The 25,543-nt window shown below is 38.2% G+C and overlaps 1 protein-coding gene across 1 annotated transcript; it reads right to left on the reverse strand.

Moving 5' to 3' along the window:
- Positions 1-1,019: 1,019 nt before the first annotated feature.
- Positions 1,020-15,870, reverse strand: des.2.L (desmin, gene 2 L homeolog). Its single transcript, XM_041562366.1, has 11 exons — positions 15,509-15,870; positions 9,854-10,004; positions 8,369-8,518; positions 6,034-6,153; positions 5,193-5,288; positions 4,976-5,110; positions 4,443-4,553; positions 3,548-3,658; positions 3,312-3,436; positions 1,467-1,616; positions 1,020-1,227 (listed from the first exon to the last, which is right to left on the reverse strand). Exons 1-11 carry the CDS (start codon positions 15,700-15,702, stop codon positions 1,224-1,226), a joined length of 1,347 nt encoding a protein of 448 aa, XP_041418300.1. The 5' UTR covers positions 15,703-15,870; the 3' UTR covers positions 1,020-1,223.
- Between the last annotated feature and the right edge of the window lie 9,673 nt (positions 15,871-25,543).

Here is a 25,543-nt window from a genome sequence, read left to right on the forward strand (position 1 = left end):
CTAACATGATACTAAGTGTTACATATGATAAATTGCAACCTTTTAAAACTTTTTTTGTATATCTTGTTAAAATATGTGGTGACACCAGAGGGCGCTGTGTCCAATGGTATTTAAGGTCAGGTGGTGGTGGAGTGTTTTATGCTTGACAAAGAGTGGGGTGCCGCTCGAAACGTTGCATCTGTGCTGCTGTCCTACAAATAAAGACGGTTTTAACATTATTGGAGTGCTGTCTATTGGAAGAAAATATTTACATGGTGGAGAACCTCTGTGAACAGGTCTCTGGACGTGCACCCAAGAACCAACTGGCCGAAATCAGGTGCGGTATAATTGTATCTACTCTAAAGCCAGTCAGACAGTCCCACTCTTCAAAAATATACTAAAACAATTTTAAAAAAATGTTTTCAGCCTGCAGCAGCAGGAGGTGTTTTTCTGGGCGGACCCCTAGAGCTAGGCGGGCCCTAGGGCTCCTAGTGGGTAATCCGGCCCTGGCTAGATCACTAAAGCTGGCCATACATGGGTCAATTAAAGCTGCCGACACACCGAGTCAGCAGCTAATTGCCTCGTGCGTGGGGCCCTTCAACGGGATGTCCGAAAGTCGATCGGGCATAATTAAAAATCCAGCTGGATCATGGATCGCCCGTATTGGCCAAATTATGATCTGATCATTCGGCCCTAGGTCTCACATTCGGATCAGCCCAATTTTATCTACCTCAATGTGGGCATATCGGGGAGAGATCCACTCATTTGGCAAAATCGCCAAACAAACTGATCTCTACGTGTATGGCCATTTAGTGTTCACTTAAGGAGCACTTGTGCCTCAGGGGATTTATTCAAATAAATGATAATTGTGTTTTTCCAGTCACCAACAGCAAACAATCAGCAATTAGTTTAACCAATCTAATACAAATTATCAGTGAAAGCAATGATCTGAATGCAAGTGCAATTTAGCACCTATATATGTAAATCAGTCCACGCTTATTAATATGTGGAGTAAAAAGAAATCTGGATCAAGACAAGCATTTAATGCTCAAAGTATAAGTTTTATTCAGCAAACGAGTTAAGAAATCATATATGGATATTTATTGTGAAGCTAGGGATTATAGTTAGCAGCTCAACCATTCCAGCCAATGTAGTCAGAGAGAGAAAGATATTGGAGACAGTCTTATACACTGATAGCTCCTCCTGCTTCTTTGTGTGCCATTATTCAGCTTTCTTCATCCACATTAACTGTTATTAGAATAAAAAAAAACAGTAGTTACATAACCAATAAATCAGATATGGCTGTTTCAGGTATCATATGGCCATAACAACCTTACACTCTGGGCCTTCATTTAACTTTGCATGCCAAATGAAATGTGCAGTCCCTACAAGAACTGAGCAAGCCCAGGGGTGAAGATGAAGCAGTTTTATCACTGACTAGCATGGATAGTAATAGGCCATGATAGGTACTTCTAGCATATCCTTACCTTTTTAGGACAGTTATGCTCTCTTTCCGCTCGGATGTCTTGGAGAAGGTCTGAGTGGTGCTCACTTGTAGGGTTTCTGACAGATTACCCAGTATGTGTAGGCCACTAACCGAAGTACCAAGTCTGCTATCCTCTCCTTCAATAAGTTTTCTGCAAACAACAGCACATTCAGATGCTTGCATACATATTCATATAAGGACAGTTTATTAAAAACATTATATTGCTAGACCTCCAAAACCACAGATTGAAATGATAAATTGTTCTCTTAAATCTTATACAGGCAAGATTTTTTAAACCAATACCATTCTGCATGTTTAACTAGTATTTTAATTAACTAGAATTATAAATTGTCAATGCATGACAGATGTTCTGATAAGTATATAACTCTGTATCCAAATCTTTGCAAAGCAAAGGTCTTCCGGCTGCTCCTTTAAGGTAGGGCATTACTACATGTCACTCCTCCCTCAGAATTATAAGAGGAAACAATCTTCATGCTGAACTATAACTCTCTCTCACACACGCTTTCACAAAGAATATTGTTCTTGAACAGAAACAGTAGATTTATTGTAGAACAAAGTAACTGAAAAAGCGTAGTTTAACTCTTACACTGCCCCAGCATACCAGGCAGGCCCGGACTGGCAATCTGTGGGTTCTGGCTATAAGGTGCCATAGAAAGTCAGTATTTAGTGGGCTGGTGTGGGCTGTTTGGGCCTCTGTGTGGGCTGATTGGGCCTCTGTATACGTGAAATGCCAGAGCCTATTTTAATTCTCAGTCCAGCCCATTACCAGGATCTCATAGTTTAACTCAAAGGGATTTTTGCTTACTATCCCTGACTCCTGAGGCAGGGGGAACTACCACACACTACAATCTACTTGCTGGAGCATACCACTGCTCTAATTAGCTTATACTATCTATGTCGCATCCCTGGAGCATGTTATAACTGGAGCTACCTGCCACTGACTGAAGCCCTCATTCACAGGGCAATACAATGGAAATAGACCCTGTCTCTCCCATTCCTTCCAGTGCAAAATTGAGTACTATCTAGTGGACAGGATCTATAATGGTTATTGCGTAAGTTAGAGGTGATTGACTAGTAACACAAAATATCAAGGGAAATTTGCATAATAACCAAGGAAACTGGTTTAAAGGAACAGTAACACCAAAAAAATAAGGGTTTTAATGTAATTAAAATATCATGTACTGTGTGTTTCCTTCAGAAAGACTACTATAATTTATATAAATAGGATACTGTGTAGCAATGGCAGTTTTGGGAACCCTGGAGCTACCACCATCTTCAGAGTTTCCCCTGTGTCAATGAACGCACTAGTGCAAAACTTGTAAAATGAGGCTGACGAAGGCAGTGATTCCAAACACAGCTACACAGAAGTACATGCAGCAGCTTTGGACACAAGTCCTTTAAAGAATGGCATATTTTCATGCAACGGCTGCAGCAAATTTGCAAGGCTGCAGCTCCGCTTGCAACTGCTAAAGTATATTCAAATGCTGCAGGGATATCATTTCTAAATGATCATTGTGACTGACCATGTTCTTATAGAAAATGCACAAATTGCATTTTAATAATAAACATATGAATGTTTCCATGCCATAAAAAAATTATGCATTGGTAAATTGTCATATGTACAACAGTGAGAATAACAACATATGAATTGTTATAGAGAGTGATTTATTTTTACACCCATGAGTTAAAGATGTCTTTTTCTGATTATTTCAGCACCATTTGATACTAGACTTAACATGCTTGGAGCTCAGAATATGCTGCTAACAGATGGAATAATAGTGAGGTGTGTAAGTTTTAAGACAGGTTATCACCCTTTACTTATTACCTGTATGTAGTAATCTCGATATCCAGAGCCATTTTCACACTCAGTAAATCTTGATATTCTCGCAAGTGCAAAGCAATTTTATGTTTAAATGTCTTCAAATCATCTTCTAATTTACTGATTTTTTCCTGAAACATAGTGATATGTTTATTATGAATAATAGATTTTGAGATCATGTCTACACCAATAGAAAAAAGGCACAAATTTGACTTAAACCTATAGTGCAAGCTTTTACCCACCTGTAGCTCCTCTATCTCTTTCTTGTTCTTTTCTTGAGTTTCTTTAACTTGAGATTCCAGAATAGCATTTCTGTTCTTAAGTGAATTGAGTTCCATTTCTTTACTTTTAATCTGCAATAAAAAACCACAATACATTCTTTGAACATTTTTGCATATTCATTTATAGTTTGTCACTCGGGTTTGCTGTTGGGCCAAATCTTTTAAAGCCATACAAATGTAATTAAAGTACAGTTAAAAGTGAATCACACAACAAGAATGTAATAGGTGAAACTAACATTCTAATCCAAGGCTATTATGATACTTAAATCTATAGTTAATATTGATAAGGGTATATATAATTTATGTGAGGGTCTGGAGAGGTCAGTGTATGTATGTATGGATGCTGGATTTTATTTGGAGGGGTTGAATTTGATGGACTTTCGTCTTTTTTCAAACTAAGTAATCTGTATAAAAATTCATATTTAAAAGGAATACAAAGCCTGTTTTTAAACAAAGACAGAAAGTAATCTTTTTTTGTTGCCAATTGTGGGCGGATGTAGAGAAAGCATCAGTAAGTGGATGGCTAATTCTAACAAGCCTAGCTGCCTACCTGTGCTGTGGTTACAGTATTTTATCAGTAAATAAGAACATTTCCAAATAAATATTTTCAGAAAAAAAAAACCCATATTGGACTGTTTGGAAGTATAATATTTATTTCTAATTATGATAATTACCATCTGCATTGTGCATTACCTCACATTATGTACATCCTAAGATACGATACACACTGTAATTAGAGCCCCAGAGCCTCTGCATAGAAAACAGCTCAGGCAACAGTCACATTCCCTATGTTACTTAAATCATAAGGCACTGAACTGACATCCACAAGCTCCAAGGGATTTGAAAGCCCACTTACGCTTCTCTTGCAGTTTGCCATGTCTCCTCGGTAATGTCTCACATTCTCCACGTGCTTTGTAGAAACTTGACTGAAGTCAACAAATTTGCTTTTGTACCACTCGTCCATTTCCTAGGGGCAAAAGCAGAATCAGATATAAGAAAGAAGATGAAAAACATGTCATGTCAGGTCTTGGAGGATCAAGTGTGTTTTTTTTAACGTGCCTTAAAAGTGATTTTTTAATGAAGTGCATTGCAGAACAGTTATGTTAAGGAAAGGGAAGTCTGACCCACAAGTTTTGGCACTGCATTTTTTGCATTATATGGTTGGACGAATACTTTTCAGTATGCCCAGACCAATTTAGCACCCAGGGGGTTAATCTTTCAATTTCTGATATCTCTCTGTGTGCATCAGTATATATGGTTTGTCAAATTGTCACAGATGTCCAATGGCTACATGATTTGTATAAGAAACAGTAAGCTAAACTATATACTGATAATTTGCATCTGACCTATAATTCAGATTTTGCAAACAAAATGAGCTAGAATTTTAACCTGCAGGTTCTTAGCTGCTATTGCTTCATATTCCATCTGGATGTCCCTGAGAGCAGCAGCAAAATCTGGGATGGAGAAGGCAAGATCGCAGGAAGTGCTCATGTTGTAGATTTGTTTCATCAGTTCTTCAATCTCCTAAATTGACACAAGGAGTGTAAGAGTACAGGGAGGGATACACAGCATCAAGGACAGCATACTACTTTCATTGAATCATTACCTCTCCATGTACTCTCTGCAGGAAAGAAATCTCTGCTTCCAAAGTCTCCAGTTGCTTTTCCAGTGCTATGCGTCCTGCTGTGGCAGCATCCACATCCTGATAATAAAACAGCAAATGAACCAGATGAGTTGTCTATGCAGAGAATACTATACTCTTATACTCTTAAACTATAATAGATTTGCAGCATTTAAAGGGGTTGTTCACCTTCCAACATATTTTCCAGTTCAAACTTTTTCCAATCACTTTTCATTTTTACCGTTTTTCCAAAATCTAAATTTAAAGCTTAATGTCCCTGTCTCTTGTGTGTGAGTCTGGCAGCTCAATAATTCAGGTGCAGGTTCTGAACTGTTACAATTTTGAGTATTAGCAACTATTGTATCAATTCTAACAGCTGCCTTTAACGGAATTCAGGGATTCAGCTCAGTAGGGATAAACAGAAGAAATGTATCAACTAAATTGTATAAATTTAGAAAAGTTTACAGGGTCGGCGACCCCCCTTCCAGAGTTACTTTAGAAGGTGAAAACGACAGTTTACATTTTTTAATATAAAAACACATAGAAAATGGAAAGTAATTAGAAACAGTCTTTATTTCTGGTGAGCTATCTGAAACCAACTGAACTGAAAAATGTTTTGGAAGGTGAACACCCCAAAAGCATTCTAGGCTATATGGCATTCAAAACAATGGCAAGGTAATAATTGCTCAGCTAACAGAACAGCAGCATTTTCTAATTGTGTCAATTCCCTAAACGTTACGTACATCTAATCTAAAAAGCATCAATTTCAGCAGGTGTACAACTCTTGCTACCTGAGTTTAAGAAAGACTTTAAAAGATTTACTTACAGGGCGCAAAGCTTCAATATCTTCTTCGGCCTTTTTCCTTGCCTCAACAGCATCTTCATGGCGTTTCTTTACTGCACTGAGTTGGTCCACCACTGGTACCTTAGCAGCCACTGCCAAGTCCTGTTAAATAAAAAGAACTGTATTCCTGGCAGCTGGCACATCTACAGAAATCTCTTTTCCATACAAATGCAGATGAAGGACTGCTTTTGGAATTAAATGTGCCTTATTCTGCAATATAATGTTTTTAATTAATATACTGTATATACTGTATACTAAACTATAACTCTTTTGTTATATTTTTCTGATTGCTTAACCATAGCTGTGCCATTTCTCTTACACTTGGGAGTGTTTTATTGGGGGATCTGATTATTTAATAACTTGTGAAGACCTGTGTCTCAAACAAAATGCTTGTTTTTATATGTGAGATAGGAAGGAATATTGGTTATCACAGCTGATCAGTTCCCCATAGAGAAACAGCAGGAGCACCATCAACAAGGCCATAAAGGACTATGTACTTAACTAGGCTTTACAATCCTATTAAGAGGAAAAAGAAGACAACTGAACATACAGTTAAATAGGCTTTACAATTACAAATTATGATAAAGCAACTTTCACCTGCTGTGATCTTTTTCTTACTGTACTAAACTCCCAATATTATTCTGACTGCTACTGTCTGCAGAACCATGGGCTAAAAATTCACAGTGGATGTGGTGGCTCATTATCTAGCACTGTAGCCTTTCAGCACTAAGGTTCTGAGTTTGTTCTCAATCAGGGCAAATATGTTTTCTGTCTGGGTATTTTCCTCTATTACAAATGGCATACAAAGAAAATTGCCCTATGAGAATCAGATAAGAAAATCAGAATAGAAGATCTACTGGCTCTAAGCCAATGTAAATGATAAATATTCTCAATTAATTACTGCATAACATGGCAACAGTATATAAACAAAGCATAGTAATGACAAAAATCATATAATGCTGTTACTGCACAATGGGATGTGGTTTTCTTCTTAAATAACCTTAGTATGCTAATATAAGCAATGAATTATTTTCCCAGTGGGAAAATATTACAACTTGATGCCAGGATTTATGTGCAATGACATGAGTACCAAGCTTCTTTCTATTGCTGTAGTGCTGCCATTTGGTGGAAAATACAAGTGCCATTTGCTAAACAGGAGCGAACAACCGCACTGACAAATGCTTTGACCTTATCACTGAGTATTGTAGGCTGGTTTGTTTAATGATGCTAATCTAAAAATAAAATCTGGAATGTGAGCCTGCAGCTAGCAGTACGACTGACAAGGCAAATACACAAATTAGTAATTGCAATAATAAGTATTCCTTAGTGCTCAGTGACAACCTCGGTGGCTGATTACTTTTATCTCAATCAATGCTTAGGACAGTAATATAGCATTACAAAGTGTGTGTGTGCAACCCTCCAGCTATTGCTGAATCTGAGAGTTATAGTTCAGCAGCAACAGTAGGGTTTCAAGCTAGAGTTCCATAAATAAGAGTATTAAAAGGATAAAAATGGCTAGACATAAACTTCTTGCACATGTTAATGGTTACATTAAACTTACCAGACCACATTAAAAACTCAATAACACTTCTAAAACTAGGGCCAGAGGAAATGTTTAACAAATGTGGGGCAAACGATTAGGAAGTAATTGTCTGCCTGCACAATTACATCTGAATTATCTGGTAGAACAAATGCACTTGCGGTGCTTGGTAAGATATACTGATGTCTCACAAGGCACTGAAGTACCTACTTTGCATAACCTCTTAGGGAACATCTGTTCTCTAGAAAAAGACTGAACTATTTCCTTCAAATGGGAGTAGCTAGCTGAAGCATACCCAGGCAACAGCAAAACAATGTGCACTGCCTCATGTTTCCATTTGCATTATGGTCATGTGCCGATCCATTGGTAGGCAGCTGAGGAGACTGCAAGTGGCATGTGGTATAACAATGCTTACAACTTGCCAGTCACTGGCTTCACACAGGCTTTCAACAAGTAAAGATTTATAGGCATCAACAACCCAACAGATTGAAGGTTAAAAGGCCAATGCACTTCCCCACTTCATAAATTGTAGACTGGGCGCCAGGGACAAGAATAAAAGATAGATAGACAGATATATAGACAAGTGATAAAGAGATAGATAGATAGATAGATAGATAGATAGATAGACATAAAAATTAGAAGAAATGACAGATTCATATGGATAAATAAGTGAACAATAGCTCAAGATAGATAGATATGCATAAATACAGAGACAAACAGACAAGCAGGAAGAAATACAGATTAAAGTACGAGTACCAGCATCTTTGGAGACCTTACCCGTTGAAGCTTGGCCTGTTCAGCCTCCCTACGTAGTTCCTTCAGCTGCTCCTCATATAGAGCCCTGAGATTGGATGGTTTGTAGCACCGGCTGCGCAGTGCATCCAACTCACACTGGGCAGAGGCGTTCTGCTGTTCTAGATCCCGCACCTGCATCAAGCACATGTTATTTCTATAACATTCTATATTTAGATAACATTCTATATTGATCTATAATACACAAGAGCCCTGAATATCCTGTAAATGATATCCTTTTAATACACATAAACCATGAATATCTTGTAAATTATATCTTTATAAACGGTGAGTTCTGATGTCATCAGTTATAAACGGTGAGTTCTGATGTCATTTCTGTCACATGACTCACTTGTATATTATAATAAATAAAGTACCCCCAGTTGCAAAATATGAGGATATTAGAAGTTACCTCGGAGTTCCATGACCTGTATAAAAACACTTATAATATCCTAATATTTTACAAGAGGGGGTACTTTATGCATTATATAAACGGTGCTTAGTGATGTCATTGGTTATAATCGGAGCTTAGTGATGTCATTTCTGGCACATGACTCACTGAAACTTGTGTATTATAATAAATATAGTACCCCTTGTTGCAAAATATGAGGATATTAGACGTCGCCTCAGAGTTCCATGGCCTGTGTAAAAACATTTGGCCTCCTGTTTTTATATGGTCATGGAACTCCTCAGTAACTTATAATATTCTTATATTTTACAAGAGGGGTACTTTATTCACTATAAAACATCCTATATATGTATATAACATTTACTGGGAAGGAAATTCCCACCCAAATTGATATTATCACTGTTCATTTGTCTGACCTCAAAGGTAAGAAAATTAAGCCTTGCTTCCCAACAGTATATTTTAGGCACAGGTATGGGACCTGTATGTTATCCAGAATGCTCAGGACCTGGGGTTTTCCAGATTAGAGGTCTTTCCGTAGTTTGGACCTCCATACCTTAAATCTGCTGAATGTTTTGCTTCCAATACGATTAACTATATCTTAGTTAGGATCATGTAAAGGTAGTGTAGAGAGAAAAGAAATCATTTTAAAAAATGAGAATTGTTTGCTAAAAATTAGAGATGGCCTTCTCCTAATTTGGAGCTTTCTAGATAACGGATCCTATACCTGTACTGCCAATTAATTGCAGTGAAAATAACATTAATAATAATTCTTTATACACTGGAAAGACTACAAGGCATCAGATAAAGAAAATTTACTGATGGAAATGAGTCTTGGGCACAGGCCCGGACTGGTAATCTGTGGGTTCTGGCAAATGCCAGAGGGGCTGCTATAAGGTCCCATAGAAAGTCAGTATTTAGTGGGCTGGTGGGGGCTGTTTGGGCCTCTTTGTGGGCTGATTGGGCCTCTGTGTACTTGAAATGCCAGGGCCTATTTTAATTCTCAGTCCGGACCTGCTTGGGCACCTACTCTCTTTCTTGCATCGGGTGAAAAGCACACCTACCCTTTCAATGTACTTAGTCAGTCTATCATTCAGCACAATCATCTCTTGCTTCTCGCTGCTCCTGGTGCTCAGATATTCTTGGTTGGCTGCACTGGCTGCTTCCAGATCCACTGTAGGTCCCATTTGAGCACCAAAGCATGGGATAAACATGCTAGAGAGAGAAAGAGAGACAGTGAAAATGCCCAGTTGGCATATATACATATACATATGCTATTCTATATTTACAAAACTGCATAATTTATATAAAACATTATATATAAAAGTAGTCAACATCTGAAATGATTATGCCTACCAAATTAGTAATATAATAAATAAATATAATAATAGTAGTAATAGTAATATAATGTAATAAAACAAGATATTTGACAGAATAGGTAGGGGTTGTGTATACAACCAAGCTAATATATTTGCCATTACAAAGCACATTAATAAAATAAATAAAGAAAAAGAAAAAAAAAAAAACCATCAGTGATCACGTTACAGGTATTGCATATGAATAACTTGCAGGTAAATGCAAATTAATACATTTTATATTCAAGTACCAGTGATCCTTAATGATATATCTTTGTTATTGCTAGAGAACAATATAAAGGGCTGTCTAATCTTAATATTGATCTATAAATGCAAGAATTAGGGTTATGTGACAGCATCAAGAAATTGTACAATCAAATAGGAAAAACTATATTGCTGCATCTGAAAAAAAACACCACCCATAGCTTTTTCGGTTTTTGTATAAATATTTTTTTAAGATTCAGGATACTGTATTTGCCACCAAATAATCTCCTCCTAAAGATCAACTGATAACTCACCAGCTACCTTTGCAGCACTGTCCTGTTCATTATAGGTTTCTATGCAAATCTCTTAAATATACAGCATAATTCTAGATTTCTTGTTACAGTAACCGAATGTGTCTTTCGATGTAGGAATACAATTACATTAAACGTCGGAAAGTGAATTGCTATGTTCTAGTGGAATTCAGTCAATATTATCAAAAGATTTTGGATGATATTTTTTAAATAATTAGCGAAGAGCAGTGCCATTGCGTTAGTCTCGGCTGGAGACAAAGATCAGCGAGGAAAACGCCGTGTATTTGCTACAAATCGCGCTGACCGCAACTTATTGATATATATAATATTTATTATGCATAATACGATATTTATAATACGTCGCCCTGGAATAAAATGCAAATAAACTATTGCTTCAGATATTTCGTATTAGCTCATTGTCGTAATTCAAGTCTGCTTTTATTCCAACGCGTCACCTATCGTGTGCGAACAATTTGCGACTTCTGCAATCTATAAAATGCTTGATAAATACCCCGCTAATATCCGTTTCAAATAACAGTAACGCTGAGTGCGTGTAGGTAAGTCTCCCGCAGAAATGCGTTATAATACTAATACTAGTATATTTATATAGTTCAGGGTTGGGTGCTACTCTGTTGCTGAATAACAGTCACAGCATAGTGTATACTATATAAACAGGAGCATGTGGAGCATTATGATACTGACTGTACTGCTAGATAAGTGAACTAATAAATGAAAATAGTGTTTTGTTTTAATTTTTATAAAAGGCAAATTCAGTGAACAGATAAGCCACATAAAGAAGGAAAATTGCTCCTCTTACAGCGTACATCACATTGCAGAGTTAGAAACGTTTAAAAGGAATTTCCACCTGAAACCTTTTTTTTTTTTTTTTTGTATAACAAGAGAGGCTGTAAACTCCAAGCCACTTTACAAAATGCAATGATTACAAATTGGCAGTGGTTTTTGCAAAGGCCATTGCTATTGAAATTAGTATGTTCTATTCATTTCGCTGTCTCTGTCTCCCTTCCAGGTCTGTCAATCGCTTTCTTCTGCTACAACTTTTCAGGAGTCAGAGAATATAAATACTGCGTTAATACCTTACATTTAATTCAATGGGTTCATCTGTAGCCCAACATTTAGACTAATTATTGTTCATTCCTTGTGCTGATATCCCAAATTATTAGTCGAAGAAAATAGTAGATGTAGGATGACTCCAAGCAGGCGTTTGTAGCTGCAACATTCCTTTGGAGGAAGTGTATCACACTCAATAAAGGAATTTTGCAGCTACAAACGCCTGCTTGGAGTCATCCTACATCTACTATTTTCTTCGAATACCTTACATTTACATGAAACCACTAAGTTTTTATATTGGAAAATTGCTTACAATTTTTTTTGATTATGAATGAAAGGTTTTTGGGTGGAGGATACCTTTTAAAAAATAAAAAAAGACACACTTGCTCTTCCTGCAAAGTGCTATTGCCCTTAAAAATGACATTCTTAATACGTATATGCTTCCACCAATGTACCTACACTAAAGTGAAATGATTTTTGCAAATCTTCGTGTTTTGTCTAATATGTCCATATGTATGGGAAAGATCAAAGAAGCATATTCTGAGCAGATGCCACTAGCAGGTGCTCAATGAGATCATTTAAGTAATGAGTACAAAAGAGTTTATTACTGATACACAATCAGGTCTGCCACAGTCTTTACACACACACACACACACACACACACACATCTTTACGCATTCAATTGAATGTTTTGTATTGGGACATAAGGTTTCCTCTGCAGGGGATCCCCAACCCTCTGCTCCTTGTGTTTTTTTACTGCAGAAAATTACTTAAAACTGAAATATAACACTAGAATAGCTAAGAAAATACTAGTTGCCCACTATATTACAATGTAAAATACAAATGTGGCTCCTCTTTAGTATATTGCCAACTATCTGTCGCTTAAATAAATACAATTGTCTGCATGCTCCCAGTCCTAAACTGTGAATCTTGGTGAGATATGGCATGGGATTTTATTATCTGTCTTAAATCCTATAGCATGGAAAGTGTTATGACATTTTTATACATCTGTCATTTTGTTATTATGGTAAGAATGGTCCTACCCAGATGCTGGACCACAAAGAGGGGTTCTCTAAAACTTCTGATATACTGGACTATTGCATCTATTTTGCCTGCATAAGGCAAGGCCTGACTGGGATCCATTTCCCCTTTCTCAGTCAACCATTGCTGCCTTCACCTCCAATATTGCTATTAATACTTTTATTAAGAATGCCAACAAAATCTGTTTTAAGTACAATAAACACAAAAAAATAAAGCTAGATCAGACACAGCTCTGTATAGATAAAAATGCTTTTTCTAAAAGCAAGAAAACATTCTATTGCACTTGAGCTTCTTTGCAATGGCAGGCCTTAATTAACAAAACAATTTTTTCCCGATTTAATTTTCTGTATCCACAACGTATTGTTTTTACTTACAATAGATTACACACGCCTACCAATTTAATTCTCAATACTGATAATGATTATTTGTAGCACTGAATATATACATGGAAATTGAGGCTGAAAAGCATTGCCCTCGATTTCCTAAAATTCCCCCTATTACGTTTCTGCAAGTAAAAAGAACCAGGACTGGGATACAGCAAAACCTGCCTTCCCTAGTAGACTTATTCCTAAGGACTAGTTTATTTCAAAAGATTTGTATTCATTATAGATGTGAAGTGAAATGCACCAGATGCACCACATTTTACAAATGCTTTGCAGCATTCAATGAGAGAGGGCATATGTATTATTGTGATGCTGCTATGTAAGGAATGTGGATTTCTGTGGGGCAGAGTTAGGGAGATCAGCCAGTCATGAGACATCAGAGAGAAATCCTGACTGAGATGATTAGTCAGGATGGGGCTATCCTAACAGTAAAACAAAGGGCAGGCAATTTAGATATTATTTATTAATGTACACTTGTACCAAGAGATGAATGATAGATAGATAGATAGATAGATAGATAGATAGATAGATAGATAGATAGATAGATAGATAGATAGATAGATAGATAGATAGATAGATAGATAGATAGATAGATAGATAGATAGATGATAGAGAGAGAGAGAGAGAGAGAGAAAGAGAGAGAGATGATAGATAGATAGATAGATAGATAGATAGATAGATAGATAGATAGATAGATAGATAGATAGATAGATAGATAGATAGATAGATGATAGATAGATAGATAGATAGACGATAGTTATAGATAGATGAGAGACGATAGATAGATGATAGATAGATAGATAGATAGATAGATAGATAGATAGATAGATAGATAGATAGATAGATAGATAGATAATAGATAGATAGATAGATAGATAGATAGATAGATAGATAGATGATATAGATAGATGAGAGACGATAGATAGATGATAGATAGATAGATAGATAGATAGATAGATAGATAGATAGATAGATAGATAGATAGATGAGAGACGATAGATAGATTGATAGACAGATGCAGGTAGATTAAATTAGGTTAGATTCGATAGACAAGGTTACTGTGCGAGCTGGAGAAGTAAGAAGCCACAGTACAGTACAGGGCACATTATTGTAGGTTCGCTGCATCACTCTGGGACTAGGGTTAGGCAGAAGAGGCAAGTAAAGTGCCTTAGGGCGCAAAGCTTTGGGGTGCCAGTCACGTTCCTCGTAAGCAGCCTACCCCTAGTCTGTATCTGAAAAAGGTTAAGTGTGTGCCGCTCTGGTCAAAGCGTGTTGACACAGGCCCCCACGGACACATTTGCGCACGGTTGCGCAAGCGCGTCCTAGTTTGCGCACTTGTGTCCACTTTTGCGCACAGGGCGGATTTGCCTGGGACGCCCAGCCGGCATTGCCCTTTGCCCGGCACTGCTCTGGGTGGGATACTGCAAAAATTAAGAGTAAATCAAATTGAGATTACTTTCACTGCAAAGTTACCTGTACATAAAATATATCAGCTATTGTATCTTAGAATAGCAGAAAAAAACCCGACTAAACAGCCAAACTCATTGCCATTATTGCACTACTAAATTGTTAGCTCTTGGGCCAACCTATTGCTCTCTATTGCAATCCCTTGCAGCGTGCTTTGTGGATTATCAGATGTTTAGTAAATTCAGAACAATAAAAGCTGCCTGGGGCGTTTTACTCAGTGATACACAGGCCAGTGTAGGAGGCGTGGGACAAGATCCCCGTGTGCAGTAGCAGTGCTGTCAGTTTGTGTGAGTAAGTAATGTCAATAGGAATCCAAGTGATGTTAGCAGCAGCTGCTCCTTGTTTGCACAGTTAGTAAAGAGAGCAAGATCATGAACACACGCGTACTTTGACTATAGCACGACTTTATTTCACTTTGACTATAGCACGACTTTATTTCACTATTCTCTCTTTCTATAAAGTTTCTTTGGCCTCGCATTGTTAACATAGTGTATTCCTCTGACATTATTACACACTAATATATCTCAGTCACTGTGTAGTGCAGAACACAGGCAGGCTTTATAGGAATTGAATAGGAATGCGGATAGTCAATCTCTACTCTCACAATCCAGCCGTCGAAACAATGAATCTAAAGGTTACTTGTGTCCATTCCTCCCACTGCAGTGTTAGTTACTGACACAGCTTGGCCTGGCATTACTTTGGCACCGTCACAACCACTTGTATCAGACCATACCGACCAACCCAATGACTACACATGCTCCCCCCACTTCACTCCATAGAACAATACAGAAACTCAACCCAAGTCCATGCACAGCCGTACAGTAGACTTCACAAAAATGAATAAACGAGTGTATCTCTTTGCTAGTGAATAGATCTATTCTATTGCTGACCTGCGGGGCCTCCGGGTGGCCGAGGCTGTCCTCCTGCTGCTAGCATGTTCCTCCCGCGTTACCCGGCTGTAGCTGGCTGATCTCCTGTTCCTTGGCGGGGAAGGGCTGCTAACCCTGAGCTTCACCACTGAGCTGCTGTCCAGCTCCTCAAAGTGACGGCGGTAAGAAGAGACTCTTTCTGGGCTGCGGCTCATAGTGGCTGGGATACTGGAGCTGTCAGTGGTGCTGAAAGGGCCGATCAGTGCTGAGCCGGCTCCAGTCTCTTGGGCTCTACTTATACACACAGGCTGCTCTATACAGGGCCGGGCAGCTTCTGAGGAATGTGCTGGCTCAATAGCACACACTCCCTTCTCTCCTAAGTGTCAAAGTCACGGTAAGAGGCCACATTTCCAGCTAGAGGAAGGCTCCCTGGTATCTTACAAAGCATTCAAGCTGATCTAATAGCCCAGGCGGGCGAAGCTTGAAAATAATGGAAAAAATGAACTAGACAGCATATGCATCTACTTCCTATAATGAGCTATAATTCCAAGCGAGAGAGCAACCGCTGGAGAAAATGACAATTATCTGTGGATGTTTAACCCTTCCCTGAGACAGTATAACATGCTACCCTTTTTGCTTTGTAATTCAGCTGCACTTGTCCTAAAGAGGAAGACTATAAACGTCATTATCCTGAAAATAATAAATATTCCTCTAGCTAGTGAACACAGAGTTAAAGGAAAACTATACCCCCAAATAAATACTTGAGCAACAGATTTATATCAAATTAAGTGGAATGTTAAAGAATCTTATCAAACTGGAATATATATTTTAAGGAGAAGCAAACCGAAAAGTTAAAAAAATCTACCCCCTACCCTACATAGACCCCCCTCCCCCCCCCCAGCCTATGTGTTACCCCAGGCAAATGCCCCTAACTTTTTACTTACCCCCAGATTCAGGCATCGGAGTTCACAGGTGCCATCGTTTCGGTAATCTTCAGAATGAGACCCGTGCTTCAGCAATTTTTGTGAGTTTCAGTGCATGGCAGTTGTCGTGAAACAGACAATTACTTCAACTGCACCTGCTCTGCTCCGCCAGTCTCATTCCGAAGATTATTGAAGAGAAGAAGATGGCGCCCATGAACTACACTGGACAGAATCTGCACGGAGAGGTAAGTAAAGACTTAGGGGCATTTGTCAGGGGTAACACTTAGGCTGGGGGGAGGAGGGAGGGGGTTTATGTAGCGTAGGGTTTTTAACTTTTGGGTTTGCTTCTCCTATAAGTAAATATTGCCCTTTTACATCACTTGACTTGAACCACCATTTTGTGATGGTCTGTGTGCTGCCTCACCAGAAATACGACAACTCTACCTGTACCAGGAAGAAGTGTGGAAGCAAAAGACAGAACTCTGTTAATTGGCTCATGACCTAACATGTTTGGTTTGTTTGTGTGCACCGTGAATCATATGATCCCAGGGGTAGCCCTTATTTTTTATTTATGATTCCCCAATGGCATATGCTACTAAAAAGTATATTATATTATGTAAAAATCAACATGATGAATGAGTCCATTCTCAAAAGCTGTCTGTCTGTCTGTGCCTATATATTTGCATATATTGATCATGTATCGAGATATATATTTCTATTAACTCAGTTTTACAAGGTAAGGTATACAAATTATTTGTGAATTATATACTGACCTTTACTGCATCCATTGTATTTTATGGAAATTACCTACTTAGTTTATAGTCCAGAAACAACACAGTCCATAGTTTAAGGCCTTGTTGATTGTGCTTCATTTGCAACTGCAAACCAACAATACCAGGGCATCACTTTTGCACTTCAGAGTTGCAGATAGACGCCATTTGGATTTTAATAAATCTTCAAATTACCTGCACTGCCCTAAGGTTAATTGTATCATGGCTTTTTGAAGGGCAAGTACAGTACATCATTTATACCTTTATGTTGTTGGCCAGCAGCTTCAATATACAAAGTCAATACATAAAAACAAACCAAGGAATTCTATATTAGGCTTTTTGAACTATTTTTTTGTACCAACTGCTTTAGCAGTCCACTTGTTTGTTTACAAGGTAATTGCACAGTATGGTTGCTTTCCAAATACTTTATAATTCAGCCCTATATAAAAAGGTCTTTATATTTGCAATTTAATGTGTACAGAAAGTACAACTATGAATTACTTCGCTTTAACTTTTAATTATGAAATATATTAGTTAGAGTATACTGGTCAGAAGCTGTTTAGTACTGTAGAAATATATGGTTAGAAGGCGTACACCCACAGTTACCAATATGAGGTGCTAATCAAGAGGAGACTCCCCATTAACCCCAAAATGATAATAGTCAGAATTGCACACTCTATATCAAAAATCACCGTTTTATTTATATCAAAAAGTTACAAAAATAGAATAATTAGCCCCATCGTGTGGTCTTCGTCAGGGGAAAAAATACAATAAGCAATAAAAAGACAGCTTTGCAAATTGTAAAGTGCATAAGATATGGTCTAAACAGTCATATACTTTGCTCATAAAGGGTTTGTTTGCCTTCCAACATTTTTTAGTTGTTTTAGATAGTTCACCAGAAATAAAGAATTATTTCACCTACTTTCTATTTGTGACTGGTTTTTAAATATTGAAGTTTAAAGTTTAATTTTTCACCTTCTTAAGTCTTACTAAAGCAGCTCTGTAAACTTTACACATTGATTTTGAAAAAACCGTAAATTATAAAACATTGAAAGCACTTTCAAAAATTATTTCTGGTGAACAATCTGAAAACAACAGAACTGAAAAACATGTGTGGAAAGTGACCAACCCCTATAATCTGATGTTATGACATTATTGCTGGCCTCACATGATTTAAAGAGATACTGACACCTGCTCTGAGATTTTCTAATAAAAAGGCAAACATCCTCTGTTGACAGGTATGCTGAATATAATATATGGTTCCTCATATAAACTATATTTAAAATGTAAGCCAGTATGACAGGGCTATTAAAAATTCAGTACATCCATGCACAATACAATGATAGAAGTCAGCTTAAATAGCTCAAATAGTTGTTAAAACTTTCCTTATATTCCCCACTAGGTATTGAGAGCTCTTGGTCTGCTGCTCAGTTAATTATTCATCCAACACACAAACAGGGAATGCCCATTCCAAGCTTATAGGATGCCACTGTTAATTACCAAGACATGCAGTGTGTGTATATCTTCCATTCCCATTTTGTACTATATATGAATGAATGAATCTGGATCACATAAAATACTGTCTACACTTGCTTTACTCCAGTTTGGGTTTGAAGTTTTTTTTCATGTCAGACAATATTTATGTATTGTCCTACTTGGACTATCTACAACACACAGTGGGGCAAATTCACTAAGACGCGAAGCGCCGAACGCTAGCGTTAGTTCGCTAGCGTTTGGCATTTTCGCTACTGCGCAAATTCACTAACGAACGCTGGCGTAGTTTCGCTAGTGTTACTTCGCAACCTTACGCCAGGCGAATCTTCGCTAGCGACGAAACTACGCTAATTCACTAACTTGCGCAGTGTACTGAATGCTACCTTTTACGCTAGACTTCCTTCTCCACCTCAGACCTGGCGAAGCGCAATAGAGTAGATAGGGATTGTTTAAAAAAAAGTCAATTTTTTTTCTAAGTCCCAAAAAAACGCTGGCGTGTTTTCTACATGATGGCTGATAGGCTGAAAAAGATCGAAAATTTTTTGGGGCTCCCCTTCCTCCCCCCCACATTTCCTGACTCATGGCAACTTACCTAGACAGTGGGCACATGTGTAGGGCAAAATAAAATTTTTATTTGCTGATTTGAAGGTTTTCTAGGCATTTGTAGTGCAGATACGTTTTCCTCCATTGAAATTTGAATTTCGCGCCGTATGCAAATTAGCCTTCGCTAGCGTAACTTCGCTTTATATAGCGAATCAACGCTAGCGCAACTTCGCAACCTTACGCTACCCCTGTGCGCAACTTCGGATTTTAGTGAATTTGCGGAGCCCTGGCGAAACTATGCCTGGCGAAGTTCGGCGAAGCGCGGCGAAGTTGCGCCTGGCGCAACTTCGCATCTTAGTGAATTTGCCCCAGTATGTTTGATCAAGTATGCTCACACCACTGGCTACTGATGTGTAAGGCACTTGTGCAGGTTTTCTATAGGTTTTCTATAGCTTTGTTAGCACACCTGTACAATTTTTTATTTCATGTGTTTTTTAGACAGTGAGTCTCAATGTCAATTTACAGTGAAGCAAATTCTCTTTTAATCTTTTTTCTATGAGCATCTATCCAGTTTCATATTGGGGACTAGTCTGCATTATGCTAACAAATGCTGGGGCATTTGTTCCCAAGCTATACTAGCTATATGGCAGTAGTTTCCCAACTCCTCCCCATCCACACCCAGAAGAGAGGCATGCAGCACTAGGAGTGCCTATTTTGAATGGCCTTATGTTGAAATTTGCTGGCTGTGAATATTCTTGGATATTACTGAACCTTTGGAGTATATACATTTCATCCACTTTTTCTTCTACCTCTCAATATGACTATACTCAGGAAATATGACAGCATATCCCTCAAAAGACTAAGTACACATGGAATTTCAGCTATTTTATTTAGCACTCACCATGCAAATATGTAGAATAGTGTTCTGTGGATACGGTAAACTGTGTCCTCATAGCATGTGGTTTCATTGATTTTGAAAAAATTTAAAGATATGTTGCAGATCTAGTTTCTATCTTTATGTTCTTTGGTACAAGCTTTTGATATTGGCATACAAATGTTAACACAATGTGAAATTATGGACCACAATACATCAATAATGTAATTTAAATTTAGATGTTACAAACCAATGCATGTTCTGTGTTGTGCCACCTTTACAATCTGTGTGCACAGAGGAATTTATGGTTTAGAATAAGTGCAAAATTATATGTTTTCCTATAAAATTCTGTATCCACACCACTATTTGCTTTATTCTGGCCTCAAAACAAAGGTGCACTGCTTTGAGGGAACATTTCTGACTTGTAACTACAATTCACATTTTATTAGAAAATTAGAGAAAGGATAGTAACCCCCACTCTCCAACACCATCAAATGCTTATTTGGTGTTGGAGAGTGGGGGTTACTATATTTTCTCTAATTTTCTAATAATCTCAACAAACTTACACCTCCACCTATCTGGGAAGTGAGTTTTTGGGTAACAAACGAGGTTATCCCTCTTTGTTACAATTCACAACTCAGCACACGAAGGGCCTATTTTTCAAATGGTGAAAATTTATTTAGGACAAAAAAATTATGGAATCATTATGGATGCTGAGGAATTCTACCACATTTTGAAAGACCTGAATTTGGCTGAATCTTATGGGTTCAGATTCAGTTCAGGTGAACACTTGAACTGTTCACCTTTATGTATGATGTAGACATATTCTAATTTGCAACTGGTCTTGTAAGACCCTTGTTCATTATCATGTAAAGCACTGTGTAAAGGTGGCCATACACGGGCCGATAAAAGCTGCCGACAGACCAAGTCGGCAGCTTATTGGCCCGTGTATGGGGGCCCCCGACGGGCTTCCCCGATCGAGATCTGGCCGAAAGTCGGCCAGATCTCGATCGGATGGGGTTAAAAATCCCGTCGGATCGCGGCCGCATCTGTTCGTTGATGCGGTCCCGCGATCCGACCGCCCGTTTGGCGAACGCTAGGATCCGATCGTTGGGCCCTAGGGCCCACGATCGGATCAGCCCGATATTGCCCACCTCAAGGTGGGCATATCGGAGGGAGATCCGCTCGTTTGGCGACATCGCCAAACGAGCGGATCTATCCGTGTATGGCCACCTTAACTCGCGCTGGTGCTATATCAATAAAAGATGATGATGATGGTGATGATATATTTATAGTTACACAGTTACATGGGGTTGTGTTATGGGAAAAGAAAGATTTGCCACTATCTGTCTATAATGCCCTCTAATGTACTTAATAAAAAAAAAAATCAGCAGCTCTGCAGTTTGGATTTTCAGCCGCTATATTATTGATAGAGTCTGACTTACAGTAGCAACCAGGCAGTGGTTTAAATGAGACACTAGAAAATAAATTTAGAAAGGGCTAGAATAATAATAACAATAAAATTTGACAGTCACTATGAAAAGGGCATTCTATAACTAATTAATACCGGCATGGTATCCATTATCCAGAATGCCTGGTAAATGGGTTATCTGGATATGGGGTTTGGATCACTCTTTTCTTATTACAGAGAAAAAGGAAATCATTTTAAAATGTTTAATTTTTTGCTTATAATGGCCATAATTTGGAGCTTTTTGGATAAGGGGTTTCAGGATAAGTTAAATGTATGTCACTTTAAAGCTCTAGCAACTGAATGTGACAATTTTTTGTTCACAGATGTTGCAGTTTTCTCATTTGTGTCAAATGTGAATATTTAAATTAGGGATTGGATGTGGTTTGGTATTTTCTTCAAGAGTAGGAACCCATTTTACATTTTTCAGGGGACAATGTAAAATCATGGGAATACATTAAGGGGCACATTTACTTAGCTCGAGTGAAGGAATAGAAGAAAAAATACTTTGAATTTCGAGTGTTTTTTTTGGCTTCTTCGACCATCGAATTGGCTACTTCGACCTTCGACTACGACTTTGACTTCGAATCGAACAATTTGAACTAAAAATCGTCTGACTATTCGACCATTCGATAGTCAAAGTACTGTCTCTTTAAAAAAAACTTCAACCCCCTACTTCGCCACCTAAAACCTACCGAGCATATGGGGAAGGTCCCCATAGGCTTTCTAACAAATTTCTGATAGAAGGAAAATCGTTCGATCGATGGATTAAAATCGATTTTTCCTTAGATTGCAGGAAATGCAGTAAATCCTTCGACTTCGATATTCCAGTTGAAGGATTTTACTTCGACCATTAGTAAATGTGCCCCTATGTATTATATATTAGTGAGACCTCAAAAAAAAAATGGACTTGCGCAGAGGGGTGAGTAAAAAGTTAGGGGCATTTGCCCAGGGGGACAGTTAGGCCAGGAGGGAGGAGGGATGGTGGGCAACACAGGGGGGAGGAGGGAGGAGGGAGGGGTTTTGCTCCCAGGGGGTTTCCTTCTCCTTAAAGGCCACTTAGATTATAACTGTTTTACCAGGTTTGGGGTTCAAACATCATTCAGTACACTAACCCAAATGGTTTTCCAAATAAAGGATAGATGTAACTTGGCTAGATATTATTTAATTGGGTGTAAAATATGTTTTTATGCAAGGGTATAAGTACAGAAGGCTCCACAGTAAAACCTTTTTAGTACCCTCAGAGCTTAGGGAAGTTGATATGCTTTTGTGTCCGCTGCTCCCACAGTTGGTATGTCTTCCATGTCTGACTTGCCCTCATTATAAGGTCTATCTGCTACATTGCTGCTATGGGCAATGTAGCTTTTTTCTAAATTCACAATGCAGAATGTTTACCAATCATTCTCAGCACTACTGCCCCCCCCCCCAAAAAAAAATTATGTGTTGCTCAACAGGATTTTCCAGCAAAGAGTTGCACCAATTTGGTAGATTTGACAACTACTTAGGCTTGCCAGAGTATGTGTTATATATAACAGTATTTGCATACGATTCACACAGGGGCACATTTACTTAGATCGAGTGAATGAACAGAATAAAAAATACTTTGAATTTCGAAGTATTTTTTTGGCTACTTCGACCATCGAATTGGCTACTTCGACCTTCGACTCAACTTCAACTTCGAATCAAACGATTCGAACTAAAAATCGTTTGACTATTCGACCATTCGATAGTCAAAGTACTGTCTCTTTAAAAAAAACTTCGACCAGCTACTTCACCACCTAAAACCTACTGAGCAAAAATGTTAGCCTATGGGGAAGGTCCCCATAGGCTTTCTAGCCAATTTATGATCGAAGGAAAATCGTTCGATCGATGGATTAAAATCCTTAGAATCGTTTGATCGAACTAATAGCGCTTAATCCTTCGACTTCTATATTTGAAGTTGAAGGATTTAACTTCGACAGTCGAATATCGAGGGTTAATTAACCCTCGATATTCGACCCTAAGTAAATGTGCCCCCTAGTGTACCATGAAACTGAAAGCCTGGAAATACCACCTGCTTGAGACCAGTGTAAAATACAAGGCAACTTTGCCCAGTTTTTCCACAGCAGTTCCAAATGGTATTTTGGTGTACTTTGGAGCACAGCTCACATACAGACAAGTTTAATTTATTCTTTTGTGTTAAGGCAATCATAAAGGAAATCTCATGTGAGTTTACTAATCATGCTGGTTTTCGTGCCAAAAAAGCTTGGCAATCTTCACAAGTTTCCTTTATAATTACCTTTGCACAAAATCTTGGGCAATCATAAACGGGTCCCTCATGACGGTGTTTTATGTGATGCAATTTTTGCTGAAATTTGTTGCAACCACTGCTCAGTGTGATTGCAAATCAGCTTTTATATGTGTTATGTGTTATCAAAATTTTTTTCTGTTTTTGGGCTTTGGCATTTTAGAACTTTATGACTCTTACAGTTCTTCCAAAAGACAATTGCAAATGGTAAACAAGTTTTTGAAGATAATTGAAGACTGTTTAATCCCTCATATGACAGAAAAGTCATACAATGTATACAGCCTCAATGCCTTCTCTTGTGGAATGGTTAAAACAGTGGTTGGTACTCAAATTTAAATGTACTGTACTTGTTTAAAATAATATCTGAAAGCATAATTAAAGACTCTGCTATAGAGAAGCATACAATTCCTTAGAGCATAGTTTTTATGTGTCTTGGGGCATAAATACTGTGTGTGAGGTCTCTGCAGGATTGCAAATGTGCCATAGGTATGTTCAAAAGTATGTTCCAGCTGAGGACAAGGGCCAGAGGGAAAAGAGGCAGATGGAGAGGAGGTTCCTTTCATATACCGCCAGCCCCAGTTCCTCAGCATCCATGGAGGTTAACCAAGCATTTCTGTATTCACATGTTTAACCTACGCACAAATATCTTTTAGGGATCCAGGTAAGAGGCAAGTTTAACTTAAAAACCAAACAACTATGTAATTGCAAAATTAACAGCATGCAAGACAATGAGGGGACTTTATTGGGAAAAGTTGAAATTTCACTTACCGTAATTTCTCTTTCCTTTTCAGTCCAATTGTCAGCACACTAAAGAGAATTGGTGTCTCTTAACCCCATTGGTAGGACAGTAGGAACAATAAAGTTTTTCTCCTATAAGGACCCACCCCCCCCCTCCTCCCCTCATGTTCTTTTCAAGCAATAACCACATCAACACTGAATGCATAATAGTTTAATAGGGAAGGGATAGATCAATTGTGCTGACAATTGGACTGAAAAGGAAAGAGAAATTACGGTAAGTGAAATTTCAACTTTCCTTAACGTCCAATTTCAGCACACTAAAGAGATCTAGCAAGAAGGGTTGGGATTCAGGAATCCTTCATGTTTGATTGCAGAATGGTTCTACCAAAAGCTGCCTCCTGGGAAGCCTCTATGTCTAGTCTGTAATGCTTAGAGAAAGTGTGGAGACTTGACCAAGAAGCCGCTCTGCATATCTGATCCATAGGAACCAGGAATTTTTCTGCCCAAGATGTAGCCATCGCTCGGGTTGAATGCGCCTTCACAAATATTGGAGGCGAACGATCATCTGCAATGTAACAAGTTTGAATGGTATCTTTGATCCATCTAGCCAAAGATAATTTTGAAGCTGTCTTTCCCTTGTTATTTCCACAAAAGGATATAAACAAGCTTTCTGATACTCTAAATTCCTTTGTCCTCCTAATATATTCTTTGAGAATTCTTCCCACATCTAATGAATGTAAACGAACTTCTTCAGGCGTCGAAGGTGTAGGTAAGAATGTAGGTAAACAAATTTCCTGATTTATATTGGACCAAGACGCTACCTTTGGTCTGAAATGAGGTGTTGTTCTCAGTAAGACGTAATCCTGAAAAAATCTTATATAAGGTTCCTTCACTGATAACGCCTGAAGCTCACTGACTCTCTTGGCTGATGTAATTGCTGTGAGAAACAGTGTCTTGAA

The sequence above is a fragment of the Xenopus laevis genome, chromosome 5L (assembly GCF_017654675.1).
Source record: "Xenopus laevis strain J_2021 chromosome 5L, Xenopus_laevis_v10.1, whole genome shotgun sequence".
Classification (NCBI taxonomy): Eukaryota; Metazoa; Chordata; class Amphibia; order Anura; family Pipidae; genus Xenopus; species Xenopus laevis.